The 24412-nt window shown below is 36.3% G+C and overlaps 2 protein-coding genes across 3 annotated transcripts; one reads left to right on the top strand and one right to left on the bottom strand.

Moving 5' to 3' along the window:
• Nucleotides 1–1251: 1251 nt before the first annotated feature.
• LOC115420139 (SPRY domain-containing protein 3-like) lies at nucleotides 1252–18421 on the bottom strand. 2 transcript variants are annotated; one of them, XM_030135375.1, is made up of 11 exons: nucleotides 18321–18421; nucleotides 16234–16380; nucleotides 16031–16106; nucleotides 13117–13241; nucleotides 10652–10784; nucleotides 10347–10535; nucleotides 6439–6588; nucleotides 4552–4609; nucleotides 3993–4112; nucleotides 3764–3888; nucleotides 1252–3261 (listed from the first exon to the last, which is right to left on the bottom strand). In XM_030135375.1, the coding sequence occupies exons 2-11, from the start codon at nucleotides 16359–16361 to the stop codon at nucleotides 3127–3129; spliced, it is 1239 nt and encodes a 412-aa protein (XP_029991235.1). In that variant the 5' UTR covers nucleotides 16362–16380; nucleotides 18321–18421; the 3' UTR covers nucleotides 1252–3126. The 2 variants fall into 2 exon arrangements, with proteins under 2 accessions (XP_029991235.1, XP_029991236.1); XM_030135376.1 differs by lacking the exon at nucleotides 18321–18421 and adding an exon at nucleotides 18100–18196.
• A 3407-nt stretch (nucleotides 18422–21828) lies between these two features.
• LOC115419910 (insulin-like growth factor-binding protein 4) lies at nucleotides 21829–23085 on the top strand. The gene is made up of 2 exons (XM_030134983.1): nucleotides 21829–22277; nucleotides 23000–23085. The coding sequence occupies exons 1-2, from the start codon at nucleotides 21959–21961 to the stop codon at nucleotides 23083–23085; spliced, it is 405 nt and encodes a 134-aa protein (XP_029990843.1). The 5' UTR covers nucleotides 21829–21958.
• The last annotated feature ends 1327 nt before the right edge of the window (nucleotides 23086–24412 follow it).

Genomic DNA, 24412 nt, shown 5'->3' with positions numbered 1-24412 from the left:
TCTTTGTGTTTTACATGGTTGTGTGCCATTCCCTGACAAGGAAAATAACTTCTGAGTAATTCATACAATACATGGCAACAGGAGCAAAATAAACTGCAGGAAATAGAAAACTGTAATATCTTTGTGGTTCCTTTGTGTGAAAACAGACATGGTGCTGGAGCATAAAGTATACAGATTACATAACAATTTGTGCAGTTATTATTCCCACTAGGGATGCATCAATATCAGTATGAGCCAATATTTGCTGGTATCGGCCAATTAAAAGTATGTTTAAATAAATGTATGTGAGTCTACGTGCATTGAAAGATAATGTGATGAAGGGCTGAAAGCTACTACAGTGTTCCCACGGGGTCTTAAAAAGTCTTGAATTTACAAATCTGCATTTAATACCTTAAAAAAGGCTTTAAAAGGTACTAAATTTGATATGGTAGGTCTTAAGTTACATTGCCATAAACTTGTTTGCTGTATTGTGTTTAAATGTGTCTGGAAAATGTCCAAGTTGCAAAGAAAGTAACATCAATCTGCTCTGTTCCACTTGTTCCAACCTGACAATTTATGTTGAAATTAGGAACCAGTTATTGCTAACTTTGCAGTGAGAATTGACTCGGAATCAAGGTGTTGGAGTAAATAAATACATTTTCCTAAATTGTAGGAGTCACAAATTTTTGCCAGTATGGCTGTGAAAAAGGCATTAAATTCTGTTCTAAGTAGTTTTAAAAAGGTCTTAAATTTAACTTGTAGAAACCCTGTTCTAAAATGTTGACTATTTTTATATTTCTCATGAAGACTTCTTAGTTAAGATCAACAAAAACTAAAGAAACTGAGGGTAATATCAGTATTGGCACCAAATAACAGTATTAAATATTACATGGGGGCCAGAATTTTGTAATCAGTGCATCCCTAATTCCATCAAAACAGTCAAATTATGTTTAATATGATGAGCGAGCAGCACATGGGACACATGACCAAGTTAGTGCCAGTTTTCTAATGCACAGTGAAAAACAACAGCCTGATATGTTAATAACAGGGCTGAGATTTGGCATAAACAGTGTGAACATGAACTGCAGTGTTTTCGTACTTAACAGCATAAAAGCATCATATAGTTAAACATTGTAAATGACCGGTCACATCCTTCATGCTGAGCAGGATTTGGAGTGAACCTGGATGTGGATACGGCCTGATGATGTGTCTGTGGGACAAGGTATAGCAGGACCTTTGTTAAAAAAAAGACAGAGTCATGAACCAGTTAAACGTTTCAACACCAGCGTGGGTTTCACCACGTGCTGTGTGGTTTAATAAAGAGACCCAAAGCAGACGTTTCCAACAGGCACTTATTAGGTCACGTGTTTAAAACAAATAGTCTGATAATTACACAGGCCTGAAGATCAGTTTCTGTGAAGTCAAAGAAAATCTGAGTTTCATTAAAATACAGCTTTTCAGATTAAAGTTCAATCCCTTTTCTCCAGCGATAAACAGCCCACTGTCCGTTTTAAAGTCACAGCTTAAAAAACAAAAATCTGCAGGGAAACCTGTGAAAAGTTTAGCATAGATTGATAATTAAAGCAGCTTTTTCATTTGGAATTTGGGTAAACAGACAAAGGATTTATGAAAAATTTGGCATCACACAAAAAAGATGACGTTTGCTCTAGAACTAACCCACTGACCTGCAAGTAAAAACCATATATCCAGCTGATCACAAATTTCTTATAGATTCTGTGGCAAAACAAGAATTACAGTGATACAATGTAAAAAAAAAAAAAAAAAAAAAAAAAAAAAAAAAAGATTACAAGTAAAGAAAACATAAAACATTTTGTGATAAAAAACATTCAACATCCCCACCCCGAAAGAAAAAAAAAAGTTTTTGATTCTCAAATATTCCTGAGAGCAGCAAAACTTACTTATGGCTTCATTTCAAGTTAATTTAATAAAACATTCAAATACTAAAATAAAAACAATCAACCATGACATATGTTTAATCATTATTTATACTTGTATGGTCAGCGTAATCCTCACAAGAATCGCTCTTCAACATTTTTCCTCTTTTCACAAATAAGTTGCTGTTTTGTCTTAAATATTTCATGATCGAGAGGCAACTACCAGAACCTTTCTTTCTGTAAAGATAAATTTGTGGGTGGGAAACATGGAAAATGGTCATAAAAATGTATTTTATTGTTTAAGTTATTCTTATACTTAAACTTAACATGTGACTCTCACTTTCGGTGTTATTCTTATTTTTTACTTAGTTTCTGCTTAATATTAAAAATGGAAAACAAAGGCTACAATAAGTAATTAAATTTGACTTTTGCCTGCACTTCCTCCTCTTCACAATGATGTATTGGATTCAATTTCAACAAATTGTTATTACACTTAATTATCCTCCATTTCCTATTGCATGTGGCTTCTATAGCTTTTACATTTCTTGCAATGTTACCACAAAATATGCCATAAAAACTCAGTGGAATGACTCCGTGTCAGAACAAGCCCCCACACCCACACATAGCCACGATGCAGCTGGTTTTAGTGACACATACAAACTCACAGTTCATTAAGTGCATTATTGTTTTTTAGAAGACTTTTTTTTTTTTTTCAGTTTCACCACTGAGTGTCAGTAAAACTCCACCGTCAGCTCAGAGGAGAAGCAGCGCAGCATAAAGACATCCTCTATGTGACTGCAGGCTGTAAGCAGTGCTACATCTCTGCTCAAATATTATTGCTGATTATCAAAGGGAGTAAAGAGGCTCATTTATAAATCAGGGCCTGCTCTATCATTCATACATTCATTATTCTGGTAAAAAAAAAAACCTAATTTAGACACCGTTGTGTCATTAGATTGCCCTTTCAAATATAGTGTTTTACCCTTATAATCTAATTCAACAATTTCTCATAAACCCACAGCATTTAAAAGCACTTTTTGAGGCACACATTTATAAATATACACCATTGGCCAGCACATTCAAACATTCTTAGAGCATGAGGAACCTCTACTCTGGAGTGACTTCTGACATTACGTCTTGGAGAGTTGATGCAACTGTAACAGTTGTTTTTGCCCGTTTTTTTTTTTTTTTTTTTTTCATAAATTTTGACCTCAGTCCTTCCTTGGTCTAGATTCCCCACTCAGCTTTTACTTCAGCCACTGAGGGGGTGGAGGTCCACTCTGACCTTCTCCCCAGTGCTCATCATACCGATGGTGGGGTAGAAGCCTCCTGCTGGTAAGGCCACCTCCCTTCGACCCACCACCTTTCCATTTCGGGTGAAGAAAACCTGTTCAGACACAAGAGGAAGTGTAAGAGTTCAGCCTGAACTGGGACTTGTTCTTCAGCATCTACAGGTATTAGAGACTTCTTCAAGTAGCATGTAACGAATTAATCACATGTGACAAGGGGTTATTTTAAACCCAAGACTGTCCTATGATGTATACCATTACTGGGACTTACATCTATCATGATAAATATATCTTAATGGAAAAAAGTGGCCATATTGGCCAATTCTAAATGCAACTATAAGTGAAAAGACAGTGGTAGGTTTCATAAATATGGACTAGCACTGACAGAGAAATAAAAAAAAGATGGATAAATTAGTCAAAATGTTTGTGTCTCCAAACACAATTTAAAAAGGCAACCTATTTAATAAATCATAAAATGTAACATTTGTGAAAGTGAATTCAAAGCATTTGGCGTATGAGGACATTCAACAGAATGTCTGTAGGTCATTCTTTTCTTTTTAAACATGTTCAGTCCATCTCTACATTTTCACAGTCTCTCACCATGACTTTTGTCCCCTCCACATCTTCTCCTTCTTCCTCCTCCTCATCTTCATTGTTTGCATACAAGTCATTCTGAACCTCACTGGGTTTGGGAAACACATCGAGGTCCCAGTCGTCTTCATCATCTGAATATTGAGCCAGATTGAGACATATGATTAGAGACACAATGTGCACACAATGAGACACAAAGCAAAGTTGTGACGAACATAAACACACTGTGCATGTTCACCTCCACAATCAAGGCTGTAGTCTCGTGGGAACATGATTCCACAGCCCATAATGTCACCTTCAAAGCAGCGTGGGCCGAAGGCGTCTCCAACGCCACTGCCCTGAAACAACTTTCCATCATCTACAAACAAATGACACAAAGATGTTCTGGGTCACAAAACAAGGGAAAGGTGATGCAACCATCAACAAGCAAAATGACATTTTAACTGTATTTTTATACACATTTCTTTGTTGACTTGCTTGAATAATATACAGCTAGACTTCCACTCCTACAGGCAATTCAGAGTTTCAACTTCACTTGACCCTCATGATTTGGACTGTGGGAGGAACACCCACACAGACACAATGGAGAATCTATACTAAATACTAAAGAACAATAATAGTTGCACAATTATTTCAAATTATTTCATCAGTGTATTGTTCTTGCTCCTGGAAACCAAACAATGCTAAACAGAAAACTGAAATAAGACCTGTTAAACATTTTACTCATACTGGAATGAATATCAACAATATGAATGAAAATAATCATCTAAAAATGTTATGTTACTCAATTAACTCACCTGCATGATAAGCTATAGACCCTCTGCTCCAACCTGGGTGTCTATTTTTTGGATAGTCCTGAAAAATAGAAGAAAAAATTAGAACAATAAAAAAGGTATTACCTGTTACTATACTACTATATTATATTGAAAATGTCTTTTTTTTTTTTGGGGGGGGGGGGGGGGGGGGGGGTATTTATTTATTTATTTATTTATTTTTTTTTTTAAAACAGAGCTTTCATCCTAGTTTTGTTTTGGATGATTATATTATTTTACTTTGCTTAGAGAAACTAAATTATTTCACAAAAACCAAAAACTACCTGGGTTAAAATGATGAATCCCTTGATGTTAATAGTCAGTTGTGCATCCTTTTTGCTGGATAACAGCCTGCAGTCATGACACGTCTCCTGAAGAATCCCAGCCCATTCTTGTTGGGCAAACCTCTTCAATTCTCTATGTTTTTGACTGAATTTTTATTTTATTTTGGAAATGGAAAGAGTACATTATATTGGTGAAGTATATGATTTGCAATGTAGTTACAAAAAAAAAAGGCCACATTTTGTGATAATTTTCTGTAAAATGTTTATCCACTGCATTGACAGAAATGCTGTATCATATGTACTGTTATCTGGATTTACAATGACCTGTACTCAGATGAGAAATTTTCATATTGCCCTTCAATCTGATTTTAATGGGTTCATTAATACCTCAACCTTCCATCCTGTTTCATGAAAATCAGTACAGCAGTTTTTGCGTAACCACACAGTTGATCACATAACCTCTTAGGCAGAGGTAACAATTGCTCCTTCATCCAGTATACACAAAGACTGAGAAACCAGAAAATCTTTAGCATGTGTTATCCAAAGAGACACCTTTGTTTTGATTTTGGAAGTGAGAAGTAATGGTTCCCTGCAGCAGACGGATGCGTCTTGCAGGAGGTTGGAAGCAGACCTCAGGAATGACCATCTGATGGATTTATAATACTCTACCAAAACCGCAGACACATTGAGAAAAACAATTCCTGGAAAGAAATCAGCAAAATGACAGAGCTCTATTCTCCACATCGTCCGACCTGAGGGCACAACATGCCCACACACAGTAACAGTGGAGGTGTCAGGGGAGCAGCCACGATCCAGCAGTGCCTCCCAGACTGTGGGCACCATCACAGCTGGCAAAACATCAGTGTGGTGAAAGACTCAAGATTAATCAATAACCATTCAATAACTACCTGAACTGCAGAGAAGAACAGTATCTATTATTTAAATAACGATGGGTGCATCCTCAGTAATTAGAACACCGTTTTGTTTACATAAAACAGGATGTGCACAAAGTTCATGGTGATTTCATGCGAGAGTGTACGCAGCTGACTTAATATCTGGTGTGTAAACACTCAACAAGTCCTCTCTCAGACTCAACTTATTGCCAAAATATGCCTCATTGGTTGCTGTCATCGTTTGTGATTACACTGAAACAAATTAATTAGGAAATCAACCTTAAATTACTTAGCCTGAGGAAGTCCTACATACTTGAAATTTTTAGTATTTTCTTCTTCTTCTTTTGCATTTCTTTCTGTCTTATCTTACAAATAATTGTCCCACATGCGACTACAGATGTGTAGTTAAAACAGCAAATGGAACAATCTGCTTTCTATGGAAAACCAGATGCAGGGTAAAAATGAGACAATATTTATTCTGTTGTTAACTTTTCCTCTTTCAGTCATCCATCACTCAGACTGGAAACAGTGAGAGCAGTGGTGCGTATGAGGGAGACGGATGACGAGGTATGAGAGGGGGGAACTGAAGTTTTCTTTACCGGCAGATAACCGCAGTGTGTGTACTGTAAAAACACTTCGTCAGTGATATTGACATGCGTTCATTATAGGGAGGACTAGAACGAGGAGGCGCTTACCCTGCGTGCCAGCCCCAGGGCGATATAACACTTTTCTCCAGCATCTGTGATCTCCAGCTCATAGTAGTGGAAGCGTGTGTTGAGAGGCCGACGTGCCTGAGCCAAACCCACGTCCACGATGCTCTTCCCTTTCCCCACATACTCCAGCATCTGCAAGAACAACACAGTATTTAACACAAGAACTAGAGCAACATCCCTGTGTTTTCAGTGTTGAAACTGGAACAAAACATGCCCTTTCTCTTATTCTACTGTTGCATAAAATGGCTAAATCTTTTTATCTGTACAAGGCATAAACAGCAGTAAAAAAAAAAAAAAAGAGTGAGCAATATTTTCAGGTTTATGTGCAATTAGAGATTAGCTCTGCAAAGAACTAATTGGGGATGCATAATATTTTTGTGAGCCACACAGGTGGTCAATTGCATGACCACCATTATTGTACATAAGTTTGATGTATATCTTTTATATTCTATTATAGTTTATCTTTTATATCATTTTATAAATTCTTATTCTATTTTTACCTCACTCCATTTAAATTACACAGTGAGAGAGAAACTATATCATCTCAATTCTCTGTATGTCCTCTGCATCTAGTGAATTGACAATTTAAAAAAAAAACCAATCTTTGAATCTTGAATCTTCTACAGTGCGTTTATGTATATGTCAGGGTAGAGACTGCGATCTGGTAGGATCGGCGATTCTACCAGTAGAAGCTCCGATCAAAGTCTCTGACCCTAACCCTAACCCTAACCCGATCGGAGTTTCTACTGACAGGATCGGAGTTTCTACCAGTAGAGACTCTGATCGGAGTTTCTACTGGTAGAATCGCCGATCCTACCAGATCGCAGTCTCTACCCTGATATATATAAGCTGATCATATCTATCTATCTATCTATCTATCTATCTATCTATCTATCTATCTATCTATCTATCTATCTATCTATAATAAATGATCACAATGACTCAAAAACCTCTGGCTGCGTTTCATTGCTAGTGAAACCATGTCTGATTCTGCACAGGCAGGGCTGATGCCCCCTTTTTAGGTAAAGATAAGAGCTGAAATTAAAAGGAAGAGTATGTTTTATTCAATAATAATAGGGAAGATGAGATTAAAACAAAAGAGAAAAGATTTGGTCATTACTGCGCTTTAATATTTAGGTACTGACATCAGTGCTTCAATATCAGGGATAACAGAACTAGTTACTAAAGCTGCAGATCCACAGAAAGCAGCTCCTCCACCATAAGGACTAGCATATAAATTAAGAACCTGGTTGTGCTCTGTGTTGGTTCAGGAACCTTGTGGGGAGGCAATTGCAATGTTGAACATGTCTGTTTGGCCAATACTCATAGTATTTCCCTTCAGCCATTGAAACAGAGTTGAACAGTTTGTTTTGCAGTCCCATGGAAAAATTATATGCAAAAACTGCCATTACTTCCTCATATATTCAGGGGCCTAAATGATCAGAAACTAAAGGCAGAAGTTAATTAGTTTGGCCAGTTAATTGATGCTGATATGTTTTACAGACTACTATCAGCTTAAGTTGGCTAATAACAGGCTTTTCAACTTTCAGCTAAAAATAACAATAGTCACAATAATAAAAATTGCTTCTTACTACATCATCTGACAGTGATGATGGTTAGTTCGATGGTCAGTCCCACATTATTGTTATTATTATTATTATTATTATTTTAAACCTGCATGGTGCATTTTCAGTGTGTGTTTTTATTGCTGAGGAGTGGAGTGAATATATCTGTCAATATATTGCCTATCGTTAGACTGAAGAAACCGCTAATATCCTGGGTTCTTTTAAGTTCCAGTTACTTTAGGTGAAAAGATAGTTTAAGACACTGAAGGAAATCAACACAACCAAATCTAAACCCTTTTAAAACATGTATTACAAATAGGGAGACAATATAAGCACCTCAAGAAAACAACATCAGCCAAAACAAACATAAATGCCAAATTCACTGTACCCAATTCACCCTAAAAAAATAACCATTTTCATTGGTGTCAGCAAATCTAATCTGTAAGCATTCCTTTTTTAGACTGATAAGCACAATATCAGGCGGTAAACAGCTGCTCTAGTGTTGAAATGTAAAGCTGCAGTTGACTTCACTGACTGATTTGGATGAAAGCCCATAGTAAATCGTCTGACCTATGTTGTTACAAATTAAATTAGAGTGAATTACATTTATCTTTTGGGCAGATTTAAAGGAAATATAAATAAAGGCAATAATACACTGAGAAACAAGAATATACAAAAATACATTTGTACTGTTATCACACCAACATTTATTTAAACTCACTCATTTCTCATAAAACTCATGTGCATGTGGTTCAGTTTTTTGTGGACGCTGCATCTATACAGAACAATACCACATTTGTAGAGAGAAAGAATAATTAAATGTGTGGATGGCACGCTAACAGGTTGGTCTGTCCACCCTAAGGCTGTTCAGCTGCAGTCCCCTTCCACTTTCAATTCAGGTTGTGTGTGTGCATCACCCTGAGTCACGCTGCAGCCCTCCCATCGCAGGGAGAGGTGGAGCAGCCAAGAGAGTGGATTGAAACAAGCACTTCAGGGAAAATGTGTCTCATTTCTCATTATGTTCTTATAAACAGAACATTTATCTCGATAGGTTTTCACCATATCCTTTCAGAGATTTTGGGTCGAATCTGCAGTCTAATTTATTTTCTTTCAGCTCTTTTGCTCTTCAAAGATTTTTTTTCTTTTTTTTAGATTTGACTCAGATAAATGAATGCCCCATATAGAATCACTAATACACTAATGTGTGCAGATTTGATTGTTCTCTCTTATCACTAGTCCCACACAGCCAGTCCTATCTCCACACTCATTAGCACTGGGTCACTGCTACATAGATGTGGCACCTTCGACTATGGTTCTGGAATAGAGGTTAAAACTTATCAGGGTTGTTTGGCTAGTTGTTGGTGGAGCTGAGCACAGGATGCTGCAAAAACAATGTGAGGAGAGAAGCTGTTTGGGTGGAACATGTGCACATGTGGAAGCGCGTCATGGTATTACAATGACGAAATCCCTACAAAAGAACATAGTACGTAAAAAGATGTGTCTGTCAAAACTTGTCATTTTCAGGGTGTAGCTGCAACTTGGAGGTTGATGTTCCTGCATGTAGCCAAGGGGACTTTCAAAAGTGATACCTCACAGATAGAAGGAGGAAGATGCATGATAATCCTGCCACCAACATCACAGCGTTGTAGAAATATTCCCCCATATTCGGGGTAGAGTTCTTCCAACAACCCAGACGATCTTATCACTTAAAGAATTCTTTATGAAAGTCATCTAGGCTGACAAAATATACAGGATATGGGTAAGATTAATGTGGGTTAGGATTCAGTAAAGTCCTTATGCAGAGTTTTTGAGCAGCAGGAGCCAGAACAAGAGGAAATGATTTGCCAAACTTTTATAATACACACCTTTCTTATGCAGCTTTCTCCTTTTAGTTAAAATTAAAAAATGAAATATAAAGATAGATGAGCTGGCATTGTTTCATACCGTTATGGAAAAGTGCCACTAGTTTTCCAACTTTCCAGAGCAAGATGCAGAATAGAGCTGTCCAGATCACATCTGACATAATCTAAGTGACTGGTCATTACATGTGTTAATCTTGCATTTAACCCCTGTGCCTGCCTAAAAATGCCTGTGGTAGCCAAAATCAGGTTGCCACAGGGTAGATTTTCTACAACCTGAAAACATAGGTGAGGTGTAGATGTAAAAGCTTCATGTCCTCTCAGACCAAATGAGTCACAATATGCTGAAAAATAATCATGGAAATGTTGCCCAATGACGCTAAAAGAAACTATAAAGCACTGCAGCTTAGACTGTGAATCTCCACTTAGAAAAATAAGTCACCTGTCTGTTTGCATCAGGACTCACCGTGCCCGTCACCTTGACGTCATGGAGACGAGCCCAGTCCTCTTCATGACTGTCCACTATCATCAGTCCATCATCCTCCTCCATCCCCCATTCAGCGTGCAAGTCCAGCAGCACTTCCTCCCCCAAAGAGTGCATACCCACAGCAGGGTACAGAGCATCAGGAGACACTGGGATTTCCACACTGCCTACCTACACACACATGAATACAAGATTATGCTATAGCCATGAAGAATGACGAATTTACTAAAAATCTGCAGGTTGATTAACTTATTTTGGAAGTTAAAGTGCTGTACTGGAATACTTACTTCCTTTCCATTCTTGGTAAAAAACACAGTTAACTGTCCGTCTTCAGAGTCCAGTGATATACCACAGCCAATTCTGTCGCCTCTGCAGCACTTTGGACCAAACTGCTGGCCTACAGTGTTGCCATTGTACAGCCTGTGGACAAACAAATGTGGAGCAGGTTCAACAGGTCATTTTGAGGTTTTCTGACAGACACAGATTGTTAATCAGCAGCAACAGGACATTCATCACTATCAGCGGAAGTTAGCTCATGGCTAATATAGGATTTTTCAATAATAAATCGTGTCTTTGAGGGAAAACAACATCTAAAAAAAATACATAAATATATATGGTTTTTTTTTTGTTTGTTTGTTTTTTACAGATAGTTTAATGTCCAGTCCAAAGTTAGTAATTACTTTGGCTTAGATGCTCATTTAAAAAAAACAAAACAAAACAAAAAAAAAAAAACAAAGTCTATTTTAATTTCAGACATGCACAATGCATACTGAATGTCAATAAGTAATAAAGTAATCAGCTTTTTTTTCCCCCTCACTATAAAAAATATTTATTATACTGGCTTTTAAAAATCAACAGATCATAGAATCATCTACTTTCTGGACGATAAACCCAGTGAAATGTACATTACATTTGGTTTATCAAATTAAGATTTTCAGCTTTATCTGATTAAAAAAAAAATTTGTTGACAACAGACAGTCAGAAAACAGAAATCCATTATCAGTGGCACTACATAATAAGAAGAAGGCTTGCTCTTGATCATTGTAACTGTTAAATATTACTACAATATTAAAAGCTGTTTTCCTTACTGACTGATAGTTAAAGAATTTCTACTTTGAAATGCAAAAAAATATATATAAAAGTATTATTAGTGTTTAGAATAATCGGTTACAACATTACATCAAAGATCTCATTGTATTGCTTTACAGAGATATGAACTGAATTTCTCCACAGCCTGATGTGTCACTGTGAGTGTACGAGACCAGTAGACGAACTAGTGAGTCACTCTGCCGGTCTCCCACGACACTGAAAACTAATGCCAAGGCTGAGTTGAGGATGAGAACCAGTGAGAAACAACATTCAGAGTCAAAGGAAGTGACAAAGTGATAAAAAAAAAGTGGGAGTATTGCTGTTTTCACCACTCGGCAAAGCTGTAAAGTAAAGGAATGATGCTGAAATCAGAGCATTTCTTTTACACTGGGGAGCTGGATTATGAAGCTCTAAGGTTACAATGTCATATTTGCTGAGTTAGTCAATTCACGGTTCAGACTCAGAACTTGTTTGGATGATTCAAAACGGATCTTTGATGCACCAACCATATGGAAAACAGAAGTGATTTGCGGTTCTCTGTCTAAAAACAGAGCTAAGCTAACAGAGCTATAATGTAAACCACTGGCTGACGCAGCACATGAAGATTACAAGACACTGTTATTTCGACTGTCTGTCTGAGTTTGTGTTTGAAGAAGAAAACTTGATGACACTATAATAAAGATGTGTATGAACAATGAGCTTTTAACTTTATTCAGTGAGTGATACAGTCTGTGGAGATGTAGTATTAATTTGTTTGTGGTTTTGGCAGCAGTGGGTGTGTTATTGTGCATGTGATTTCCCCTTGCTGTTGGCAGTTTAGAGAACTAGTACTATACTATAGTAGTGTACATACATACATATATACATATATATATATATATACATATATACATATACATATATATATGTATATATATATATATATATATATATATATACATATATATACATATATATATATATATATATATATAATATATATACATATATATATATATATATATATACATATATATACATATATATATATATATATATATATATATATATATATATATATATATATATATATATATACATATATATACATATATATATATATATATATATACATATATACATATATATACATATATATATATATATATATATATATATATATATATCTATATATATATATATATATATATATATATATACACATATATACATATATATATACATACATATACATATATATACATACATATATATATATATATATATACACATATATATACATATATATATACATACATATATATATATATATATATATACACATATACATACATACATACATACATACATACATATATATATATATATATATATATATATATATATATACATATATATATATATACATATATATACATATATATACATACATACATACACATATATATATATATATATATATATATATATATATATATATATATATAAACAGTGCTAATTGCTAAGAATAAAGCAGTACATATGGAAGTGTCTTTAGAGAGGGACTAAAAGTTCAGCTGACTGCCCTTGAATATTCAAAACTCTAAATATGTGACATGAAAAATGAAAGTCTCCATATCATGTCTCATGAGAGAGAAAGTATACAAGGGTCAGGTTCACATACTTGCCATCATCAGCATGAAAGGCGACAGAATGAGGCAGCCACCCAGGCTGATGGTCCAGCTTATACAACTGAGGAACCAAACCAACAGCGATCATGCCCCTCACTCCCGTATCGATGATGGTCACCTGCAGAGATCAGAGGGGGGTTATCACTTCTGACACATTCATCTTTCTTTTTATTCTTTTTTCATTTTGGATCTCTTTACCAGTTATCTCACCAGATAGACATATTTTAATTTGGAGAATATTTCGACAGTCTCCACTTTGTTGCTACACAGAGCTGAACATCAAAATAAAGTTGGAAATTAAAATGTTCCTGCTAAATAATGTGAGGAGTGGGTTTTTTCCAGCTGTCACATGTTTAAAGAAAATTGTTGACTTTAATAGGACAAATGAACAGTCATGATGTGCTCATCGCCCACTCACGTCGTGTGTGGGAAGCTGTTGAATTGTGCGAAAACATAAACAGAGAACTTTGTGAAGAGGAGTGAAGGGAAGGGAATATGAAACCTCTAAGGTTCTGTGTCAGATTTTGGCTTTTGAGTCACTTCTCATTTCACTTTGTGGAATTTCCAAAACCACCTACCACTGCAGAGTCTCTTTGTTCAACATCATATGGTAATTCAAAGTCTAAAAAAATGCAAAGTAAAGAGCTGGTCTGTGTCTTTGTTATCATAACTGAATACTAACCATATGACATCATCCCCAGAGAGCCCTACACAGAGGCAGTGAAATCAGAGCACTGCTGGCAAATCCAGGGCAATAAGAGGAGGAAACTTTAAGTTTGTTCCCATGACCTCAACAAGGGTCCCCTGACAGTGTGAACAAAGTTTTCCTGTGTCAGTGTGAAACATTCAGATGACCCCGTACAGTATATCCTATATTACAGCTCACTGTACTGGACTGGCTAACCATCAACTATTAACCCATGTTCACATTTACACAAACCACTTCCACTCACCTACGTGACACCAGCAAAATGAGTCACAAGGATCAGGCACGTAAGTATCAAGGTTCATACTGTTGGTTATTGTTTCATTTCACGTCAAACAGGGCAGGATGTATGCGTTAGGCAAGTTTGAACAGCGTCTTATTCTGAGGAAGGGTTACCGTCCAAAAAATGTTTGTGCACTACAATTACCGAAAACAGTGAATGAAGCAACCAGGACAACATGATTTGGAATGAGATGAGGCATCTTCAGCTCAGTGAAACCAATCTGTTAGAGCTGACAGATACAAGACACTGCATCAACAGGAGCCAGTAGACCTATCAAGTGAAAAGCACCACTGATTTTTACCCCTCAGCCAACTTCTGGACGAAGGGGTATTGTTGTCTGTGCATCCATCTGTCCATTCAACAACATAATCGCATTATCTGAAGAATGCATTGAGATATCTGCACCAAATTTATGCTGTGGATGCATCTTGGCATGGAGCAGAAGCCTGTTGAAAATAGGTGATCTTGACCTACTTTTTTGAGGTCAAATGGCCTTGTGCACTTGTAATATCTGAGTACTTTCAAAAATAAATATATATGTAATAAATTTACACAAAGACAATCTAATCTAAATTAAACGGCTGTAACTTCCAACAGAATCTTACACTATATTTGGTCAAGGGGTATTAAAAGTGCACAACATGTTATGTGTCAATGTAGGTATCCATTAATCAATGATAATTTTATGATCTATCAGTAAAGGTGGAAGTGGGCTTCATTAGTGGTCAATGGCTCTGTCAATCAGGTGTCAGTACAACAGACAGCTGACTGAGGTGAGAGTGGTGCAGTCTGCGAACTTTTTAGTAGCTGCTATGTGGATAAAATCTACCAATTTCTCACATCTCTCCCAGTACCTTTGGTGAGAATTAAATGAATGTCTGCAGTATGACTTGTGAAAATGTATGTGATCCTTGGGACTTCATTTACTGGAGCTGTTTCTGGACGATTTAAGAGGCTCTCATTTGATTTTTTTCCTAAAATTGGAAAAAAAAAAAAAAAAATGCATGTTGTCTTCTGCAATTAATCCCAAAGACTTCATTCTTAAAACACAAACCAAGTTTTTGACTCAACAGTGTCTTAACATTAAGGATGTTGAAAAGAAAGACATGCAGTGACTCGGCTTCTTAAATCTCAAAAACTGAGTTTGATATTTTTATGCTGAGAGGTCTGCATCCGTCTATGTAATTGATTTTAATAAATATGCCCAGACTGAAGAGACAATGTAAGAAGAGCTTCCAAGTCATCCCTTAAAATCTATTTCCAGAATGACAGATCTTTGTTGCTCAAAAAAACCTGCTCTCTGGAGGTGCCAGAATTTCTTTTTCACTAAGCCTCAAGTGGATGAACACAGGCAGTCAGACTTTGTGGCCTGCCAGGTCTCCTCTCATTAACACAAAACTAGACCGGTGTCCTACATTCATGACATGAGGTACATGAATCTACACAGCCGACCTTCACAAATACGTCACCATATAAGGTGTGTGCCAAAGGAGCCAATTAGAAAACTATTTAATAAAGCATTAAACTTGAATCAATTGTTTTTTTGTTTGAAGCATCACCTCCTAGGAAATTACATGAAGTGTAAAAATTGTTTTCAATATACATACACACAAAGACTGTAAGCTCACTAACACCCTTGATTATATCAAATTTATCCAAAATGTCACTTTCACAGACTCAACATTTACCAAATTAGTTTTAAGGGTAGCAAAAGCGATACACCTCATTTGTCAGTATCGCGCCACACTCCTATCAAACATTACATTTAAAAATACTGTTAAAACTGTTGCAGTCATCTGTATATTTTATTATTAGAACTGACACAGGAGAAAATGGGTCTCTAATAATTGCCAGACTGTGTGATCTGTTTAGGTGTCACTCCTACGTTAAGTAAATTAATTAATTCAGCAACTCTTACTTCAAAATAGCGATTTCTTTTTGACAACGGCCTGGCTGCCACAAAACAGCCAACCTCATCTGAGTTTCCTTGATACCTACAAAGAGACACACACACAAAAAAAGACCATTACTGACAAAGCATTAATACCAGGCAGGATGCTGATTCAATAATTAAAAGAAGTGAGTTGATTTAAATCAGACTGTGTCTCCAGTTACTGTTACCTGATTATGTCTCCATCTCTTAGCATTCTTTTCAGTCGCTCCCGGTATCGCACAGCTCGCACGTCACGAATTTCGCGGATTCGCCTCCTCCAGTTCAACAAACGATAATGTAGATTTATGTCGTCCATGTCTGAAAATCATTACAAACTATAACAAAGAAAAGCAAAAATCAGAAAGCTGCATTATTTGTCAAGTGCAGTTTCTTTGGTTTGGCTAATAATAATAATAATACTTATGTGTAGATTGATACAGCATGAATATTACTGACTCTTTCACTGTCAAAGCATTTTTGAATTAAATACACTTTGCTGAACTGTCAAATGATGTTAACTTCAATGACACTCCTCACCAAACACATGAAACTAACACTTAGAACATTAACAAACACAAATATGAGTAATATACCCCATGAATAACTGACTTCTCTGCTGTTACCGTACTTTGTGTCAAAAGCTCTTATTAAATTCATTTCATTCTGTTGTCTCTTTTAGGTAATCTGTGTCTAGTATATTTTACTGCTGAGGCCTTTGTTCTGCATTTCACTTGGCTTTGAAGAAGTCTGCATTTATAAACTCCATACTTGATCTCCAGAAAATACACTTCTTCTATTTTAATAAGATAACATAATTTAAATATCATATAGTTATTCTGAATTTTACTGATTTTTTTGGTTTACTGTGACCCAATAAAATGGGGAATGTACAGTTAATCCTGCTGCTTTTACAATGAAAAAGAACACAAACAGTGGATGTCTGAGGCATGCATTTCCTGTGAGGACTTCAAGCATTTGTGTTTCATTACACATTACTAACAAAAGCAAACGTTTGTACACAGCCTGGGCAAATAAACAGTCTCAGATACATTCAAATATTTTATTGGACCACCTTTAGATTTGATTACAGCATTCCTTTGTTGTGGGATCATTTCAATAACCTTATGCAGTATCCTAGCATTTATTTCCATTGTTATTATTTTTAAAAACATAAAATGTTGCTGAACCTTAACCTAACCAAATGCTGAAGCACCCCCGGACCATCAGGCTTTTTATGGTAGGCACAAAGCATGATGGGTAATGACTCGATCTGCCTCTCTTCTTACCCTGATATGTCTCTCACTCTGGAACAGGGTCAATATGGATTCATCAGACCACATGATCTTTTTTCATTGATCCACAGACCACTCTTTATGTTCTCTGTCAAACTCATGTTTAATAAATGAGAAGCTACTCACTGCACCAGTTAGGGTTAAAGAACTTGTTGCAGCTTGAAACATTTTAATCACAGCTGTAATTCACCTTTGTAAGACCCTTATCTATCTGCTCATTTAAATCCAGGTAAGGACTTTCTTGGACCAGTGTAGGTTACACCAACAATTTGCATAATTGTGAGTCCCTTATTTGTGTTGACTGTGATGAATAGGTGTATCCTAAATGTGTTTTCTACTCAATGTGAACCGAAAACTAAGGCTAGTACTGATGATTAGTAGTGATTTTCAGGTCTTTCTTCCTGGATTACAGTAACAAATACCTCTATTCAAGTTCAGTAGATCACAACATGTGTAATCTATTGTACTGTTCTTGTGTTAGGTTGTGGAATCAGAGTCAGAGTGACTCGGGTAGCTTTTCACAGTCAGGATTATCCATTTACCTAGCCATATAATATCATATATTACTGTTGGACTGGATGAGTGGATCATGATATATTCGCGAAAAGCGGAGAAACACTTTTGTCAACAGAAACGTAAACATGTCTGAAATATTGGCAACAATAGTTACAGTCTTAATTATGCAGTACGATTGGCAAGACAAAAACTAGGTGTTAAATTGTCATATATTTTGATAAAGTAAGAAAATGTGACATCTATTACCGTATGTTTTAATTTGTTGTATATTCGTTACTAGAGTTCTGAAGTGTACAAGCCTGCCCTAAACGCAACATTACATTTACCAAACTCGGTATGGCCGGCTAGCTGCTTTCAGCGTCTCAACATTAATGCACTGTGTCACGAATAACACAGCGTAAACGTGAATATACCTCATATTACCACCAAACTATTGAAAGCCCTTTTCTCTAGTGTTGATTCCTTACTGTTTAACAAGTTGTAACGCGTCGTCCGTGGCTTTTTCGTCCAATTTTAAGGAGGTGAAATCTGTCACTTTATGTCCAACTTGCGCCGTCGGATGTCCCGCCCCCTCGACCAATCACGGCACAGGATAAATACAGCTTGATGACGTTAACCTGTTCGGTGCCGGTGCAGCTGGAGTGCGTTTTTTTCCCATTTAATTATCATTATTTTATTTTATTATTATGTTTTTCTTAAACATGTGTTTTACATAACGAAAAAGAGGAAACTACACTAATTATTACAAGGTATAGGTCACTTGTTGTCATATTCAAGTTGAGTCATCTTTTTAGGCTAATTTGCATAAGGCACTGAAAATAAAATCAAACTTCCTCAAATCTTTGAAATTTGTAAATTCTACTCAAAGATCACGCCCCTAGATACTAAAAATAAAGTTTTTAATAGATATTTTAGTTGGGTGTTTAGCATAAATGACACAATGTTAAAGCAATCTAAAATGTGAGGTTAAGTTTAAGAATATACATACAAAGAAAACAATAATTAATCAAACAAGCAAATAAACACACACAAACAAATACATACGTACATGCATACATACATATATACATAAATGCACATAGATAATTTAGTAATGCATGTAATTAATTGCATAATAAAATAATCATCAGCAAAAAAAATCATCATTTCAGGGCAAACTTCTGTTTATACGCAAGTACCAAGACATTTGGCTTAAATTCATGCCACATTTTCACCCCTTAATTATCAGAGGAGGCACAGTATGTACTTGTATGTTTTGTCACGGCCCAGGGTTTCATTTTCCTGCCTCTGTTTGCTCTACCACTAGGTTCTGCAGGTGCTAGGTCTGCAATCACCTGGGGCGTGGCTAAAAAGCCTGGGAGGCATTCAGCCTCTCGCTCTTGCTCTTCCTGCTCATTTTAGACTGTGTTGCTGCACAGCCCATATCTTTTTTTCCCTTTTGTTCTCTCAGTTGGTTGTTCACTATGCCAGGTATGGCAATTGGGTTTGGTTGTTTTCCGTTTGCACTCAAACTTGGTAAAACATTCTTGGTGTGTTTGGTTCTCTTTCCTTGTGAGTCTTGAGCCAGGCCATAACAGTACACATCACATTAATCACACAATTCAACATTCGTGTAAAAAAGTTACACTTAAGGTCCCTGAAGGTGGTACAACAAAAAACAGACAAACACCAAAACTCTTACACAGTCTCATCCAACATTTGTGATAAATCTTCATCCGTTGGTATTATAAATAGGCCACAAACTTTTACTTTCTAGTTTACCCAGAGAAATACAGAGGCATTTCTTTCAGCCATTGTCCAATGCTTGGTTGACCTGTACATTTCCATGTTGAGGGAATTGTAACATACAGGTAGCTATATTAGAATATATTTTATTGCCACATGGTGATTATTGTATTACAGTTATTAAGGTATCACCTTATGGCCTCACTATAGTGTATTAAACTATCATTTGATTCCAGTAATAGTATTCCTGTTATTTATCCTCTTTTCCCTGGAGTCTTTGCCCCTGGATATCTGAGATGAAGAAGTATTTACAGGCAGAATACTAATGATACACAAGAAGATACAGTCTGCTATTTGATTTTGAGACACTCTCTTTGTGAGTCACATTGTGGAATTTGCAGGGTGGTGGCAGGGTTTTTGCTTGCAACTATTAATGTCTTAGTCATTCAGTCTTGAGTGGCACTCCTTCAGTCCAGCGGATCTGCAGCCCTAGAGCTCAGTTTGTGTTTGTTTTGTGGTTGCTATTTAAAAAAAAAAATCATAATTACAGGGGTCAAAAGGGTGTAAGCATCTAAATACTATTACCTCTGTTGCTGTAGTATGTGTCACTATACTGCTCTAACTTTTAGTATTTAATAACTTTATTTATTTATTTGGAAGGGACATTGTACATTAATGAACCTAGTATAAAATATCAATGTAAATACATGCCATACATGTATGCCAGAGTTAGCATAACTGCTAAACTGCATCATCTGTGTCAGTTAGAAATTTTCTTGTGATCAGGCAAGTAGAATTGAGGAACTGAGGAAGACTTGATTTTTTGGGTTTTTTTTCAGACGCGTTACACCAGGAAGGATTTGACAGCTCTGATGAAAGCTGGAGCTACAGTCGAAACCGTCAGCAGGTAAAAAAAAAAAAAAAACACAGGATCACAAGACAATCTCTAACTAACATTTGGAATGGAAGACAAGACGAACGTAATCAATCTGCATCTATAGTCCCTTGGCAGGTTACAAACAATAAAACAATACATATCTCAAGACAAATCCAGTCTAACATCAGAAAAGTGCATTAAATTATTTCCTTTATATTTTAATTAATTCACATAGTACTAAGTTTTCAGCTAAATAAATTCATTTGCTAATAAGATGAGTAATGTCATATGAGATCTTTAGATTTTTTTTTTTTTTTTTTTACTTCATGTTTACTTGTACAGGCTGTAGGGTGGATATACAAAAGAGAAAACAAACATGAACCAACTAATAAACAAGATAAACATAACATGATATACAACAAATGACTTATGGTACTTTACAGTTAAGTGACTATGTTCATTTCTTTGTTACAGTGTGTATGAGACCTGTTTAGAGGGAACAAAGGTCTCGGCATAATCTCACATCAGGTTATTCAGCACTATATTACCTGGAAATATGTAATACTGATTTTATTCCATTCCAAAATGATTTCAAGTAACCATGATTATACTGAGAAGCATTTTTTGACATAATAAAATGAACCTTACAGCTATATAGCAGGCCAGGGAGAAAGCTTTATATTGAATATAATACATCATTTGAACCCCCTCTGTTCAAGAGGGCTTAACTGCAGGACAGTGCCAAAGCATATGAAGTTCCCACTTGTCGGTAACCACATACCAGCAGAGATCAGAGGAGCCTCGGTTTATTTTTTTTGAGCCTGAAGGGAATGATATATGCTCTTTGATGGATTTTCAGTTGTATTATACTGAATCTGACTGACTTAGAAATCACAGCAGAGTCCCTCCATATTCTTTCCCACTCTGCAGAAGAAAGTGAACCCCCTAAATCCTGTCAATTTTAATTTGTGAACAGTGAATTTCTTGTCTGTTGAGCCGTGATTGGTTCGTTGTCCCACTTTAGGAATAAATTACTCTTACAGTGGGAATGGGCAGGGCAATGGAGTAGCAATGGGGGAGTACACAGCACCTGTATGTGATTTATACTGATGTAAAAAAACTTTACTACACTGCAGATGACAGACAACAAATGGTATGAGCACGCATGAGAATGTACGTGTCAGAGAGCAGAGAGAAATGGGGTGTGCTCAGCTGTGTGGAAACAAGAGGGAAAACTAATATTCTCCATCACGTACCCTCCCATACCTTTCCCCACAAGTCTCAGCTCTTTAAAAGCTGCTGCCAGTGGTGTCTGTCAGCCTCATTATCACTTTGTCTTGGCTTGAGGGAATTACTACTCACCTTCTGACAGACTATCAAACTGCAGTCAGTGGATTGAAAAACCAATTAAAAAGAGCAGAACTTCTTATAAGACTGTCAGATAAAATAGTGCTTGGAGACCGGACTGTTATTCCTTTTGGAGTGGACTACCTGCAGTGTGATATGTTTCTGTATTGGAACATCCTTACGCTGCTCCTCCTGCGTTCAGCTCTGTCAAGACCACTGAGCTCTCTGACCACACCATCCAGAGGCTGTCCCACCTGTAAAGGAAAGTCCACCCAGAGTCAGCCCACTGGAAACTCAAACACCACAACGCTGGCAGCTGGAGAGCCATGTGGGGTCTACACTCTGAGCTGTGCCCACGGTTTGCAATGTACACCTCCAGAAAATGACTCGAGGCCTCTCAGAGCTCTGCTGGAGGGCAGAGGAGTCTGCAATAACATCAGCGACATCAACACAACTGTATCGACCCACTCTGTAGGTAAGGCTGCTGCTGCTTTGTGCTGGATAGACAATGTGGATGAGTGGAACAGTTCAGCCCTTAGGTTTGCAGTGAGTGAGACTGTTACTCTTTGATTATCTGACTTATTTATGACAGTTTTATACATGTCGCATTGGAATCAGAAGCCACTGTCACTCACTCTCCCATTAACATTATCACAAGCTTGTCAATGTTATATTTAATTGTATTTATTTAATTAAGTTTCACAGAGTAAGAAACATGCACATAAATACATGTTGGTTAAAACTGTGATGGATGGTTACCAAAAACCCTCAAGGGGCTTAACAAGTAGCAACCTCCAGATTTCAAAGATTATTTACAACTATAATTAAAAATACAGATAATGTTTGCAAGCTGCACAAAAGTACATTTTCAACAAATAAAATTCTACGATATTCCAAGCTTAGAAAAAATCTGAACAGAGAAACAAACAAGGACAAGTAGTCAAACAACATCAGCAGTTTAAGGGCATGTTTTAAAATGCTTAAAATGTTTGGTTATTGTACAACAATAATGATTTTTATGAGTCAATATGTCTTTTTGTATTTATCTTTTTATGCCTTTAGCTCTACTGCTCAAAAAAAGGGAGAATTTACAGAAAACGAAAAAATATTTAAAGAAAAGTAATACTTGTGACTGATCTGATGTTTAAAATTTGTATTCATCTTAAGGAGTGGCTTTGTCTTTATCTGATCCTACAGACACAGCACCTACTGAGGACCCAGATGAGGTACTAAACCTCTTTAACTATCATTATAGTTCAGAATCTGCCACACTAACCTTCTGAAATCAGGTTTTTCCACTCTTTATTCCAACAGGCTCCATGTCGTGAACTGTTAACCACACTTATGACAGGGCTCACTAGTCATGTATTTAAGTCACATCATGATATCTACATGCCCAACTGTGACAAAGATGGCTTCTTCAGAAAGAAACAGGTGAGTTTTTACTTCAGTTGAAAATCATTGAAATCATATGAGCGAGACGTTCATCTGTAGACACATGTAGCATCACCATCTGTGTGTTTGTCTTGTTTGTGCAGTGTTGGTCATCTCGAGGTAAACAACGTGGGAAGTGCTGGTGTGTGGATGAAAACGGCATCCCAGTGACTTCAGCTACTACACGGGACGGCACCTTGATTTGTTAAAAAACTATAAAACATGGACTAAAGCAGAAGAGAAGAAGTGGAAACTTTTCTATCAATATCAGATAGAGAAGAGGAACACCACATAGACTCTCATTTAACCCTCCTTCAACTGGAAACACCTTTTTTTCAATGAAAACTTAATAATGGTTAGTTGTAAAGTTGCATCTTTGCGCCCTCTACTGAACACAGTAAAACTGTATTGATCTAAGTGGCTCTTCTGTTTATTTATATTATATAATATATAATGGCATAAGTTTTGTTTTTGTTGTAATGTTTACTGTTTTTTTTACTATTATTTAACTATTATAATTTTAATTCCACACTTGTGTTGTTTTTATTTACTGGGATTGCTTTAGCGTAATAGGTATTTTGTTGCATTTATTGTCATATTTATAGATTTTCAGTATTTTAATATTTTAAACTACTCTTATTTGTACTTTAATTGCTGTATTTAATGTGTACAAAACAAGTGGAGTAAATGCATTCCCAATATTTTATTAGGGGTTAAAGTCATGTTTTTAAAATGTTCGTTTTGTAATGTAATAATAATCATTATATAGTTTCAATAGTTAAGAGACTACAGTTTATATTCTAATCACTATATGATCATTTTATTATTTTCAGCACTTGACAAAAAGGACAATTAAAAAAAACATTTTTGGAGCTTTTGAGTTGCTGATCCTTTGATTGTCAGTAAGTCTGTTGGTCCACACTGGGAGAAGTATGCTATTTAGCTGCACTGAAATTAAGGACTAAAGATGAATCATATGAATCATATGTTAAGCTGCTGAAAGATGGATGATGCTACTATGATACTAAGTTGACAGACTAAAGATGAACACTGTAGTGCTGTTTCCTCACATTGTGTAAAATAAACCAGAAATCCTCTTGTTTTAGGAGCTGCCCTGTTGTTTTAGTGACACAGTTTGGAGTCTGAACACTAGAGACACAGGGACATTAAATGCAC

This window comes from Sphaeramia orbicularis, chromosome 5, assembly GCF_902148855.1.
Source record: "Sphaeramia orbicularis chromosome 5, fSphaOr1.1, whole genome shotgun sequence".
Lineage (NCBI taxonomy): Eukaryota > Metazoa > Chordata > Actinopteri > Kurtiformes > Apogonidae > Sphaeramia > Sphaeramia orbicularis.
The sequence above is the reverse complement of the archived record's forward strand: the minus strand, read 5'-3'. Positions and strand labels throughout refer to the sequence as shown.

What these genes read in the sequence shown, in the direction of transcription:
- LOC115420139 (XM_030135375.1), bottom strand. Translation starts at nt 16,361, where the DNA reads ATGGACGACATAAATCTACATTATCGTTTGTTGAACTGGAGGAGGCGA. An exon ending in TTTCATGCTGATGATGGCAA is followed by an intron (nt 10,785 to 13,116) that starts GTATGTGAACCT and finishes GTTTGTCCACAG; the next exon opens with GCTGTACAATGGCAACACTG. An exon ending in ACGTCAAGGTGACGGGCACG is followed by an intron (nt 6,589 to 10,346) that starts GTGAGTCCTGAT and finishes TTGTTCTTGCAG; the next exon opens with ATGCTGGAGTATGTGGGGAA.
- LOC115419910 (XM_030134983.1), top strand. Translation starts at nt 21,959, where the DNA reads ATGTTTCTGTATTGGAACATCCTTACGCTGCTCCTCCTGCGTTCAGCT. An exon ending in TGTATCGACCCACTCTGTAG is followed by an intron (nt 22,278 to 22,999) that starts GTAAGGCTGCTG and finishes CTGATCCTACAG; the next exon opens with ACACAGCACCTACTGAGGAC.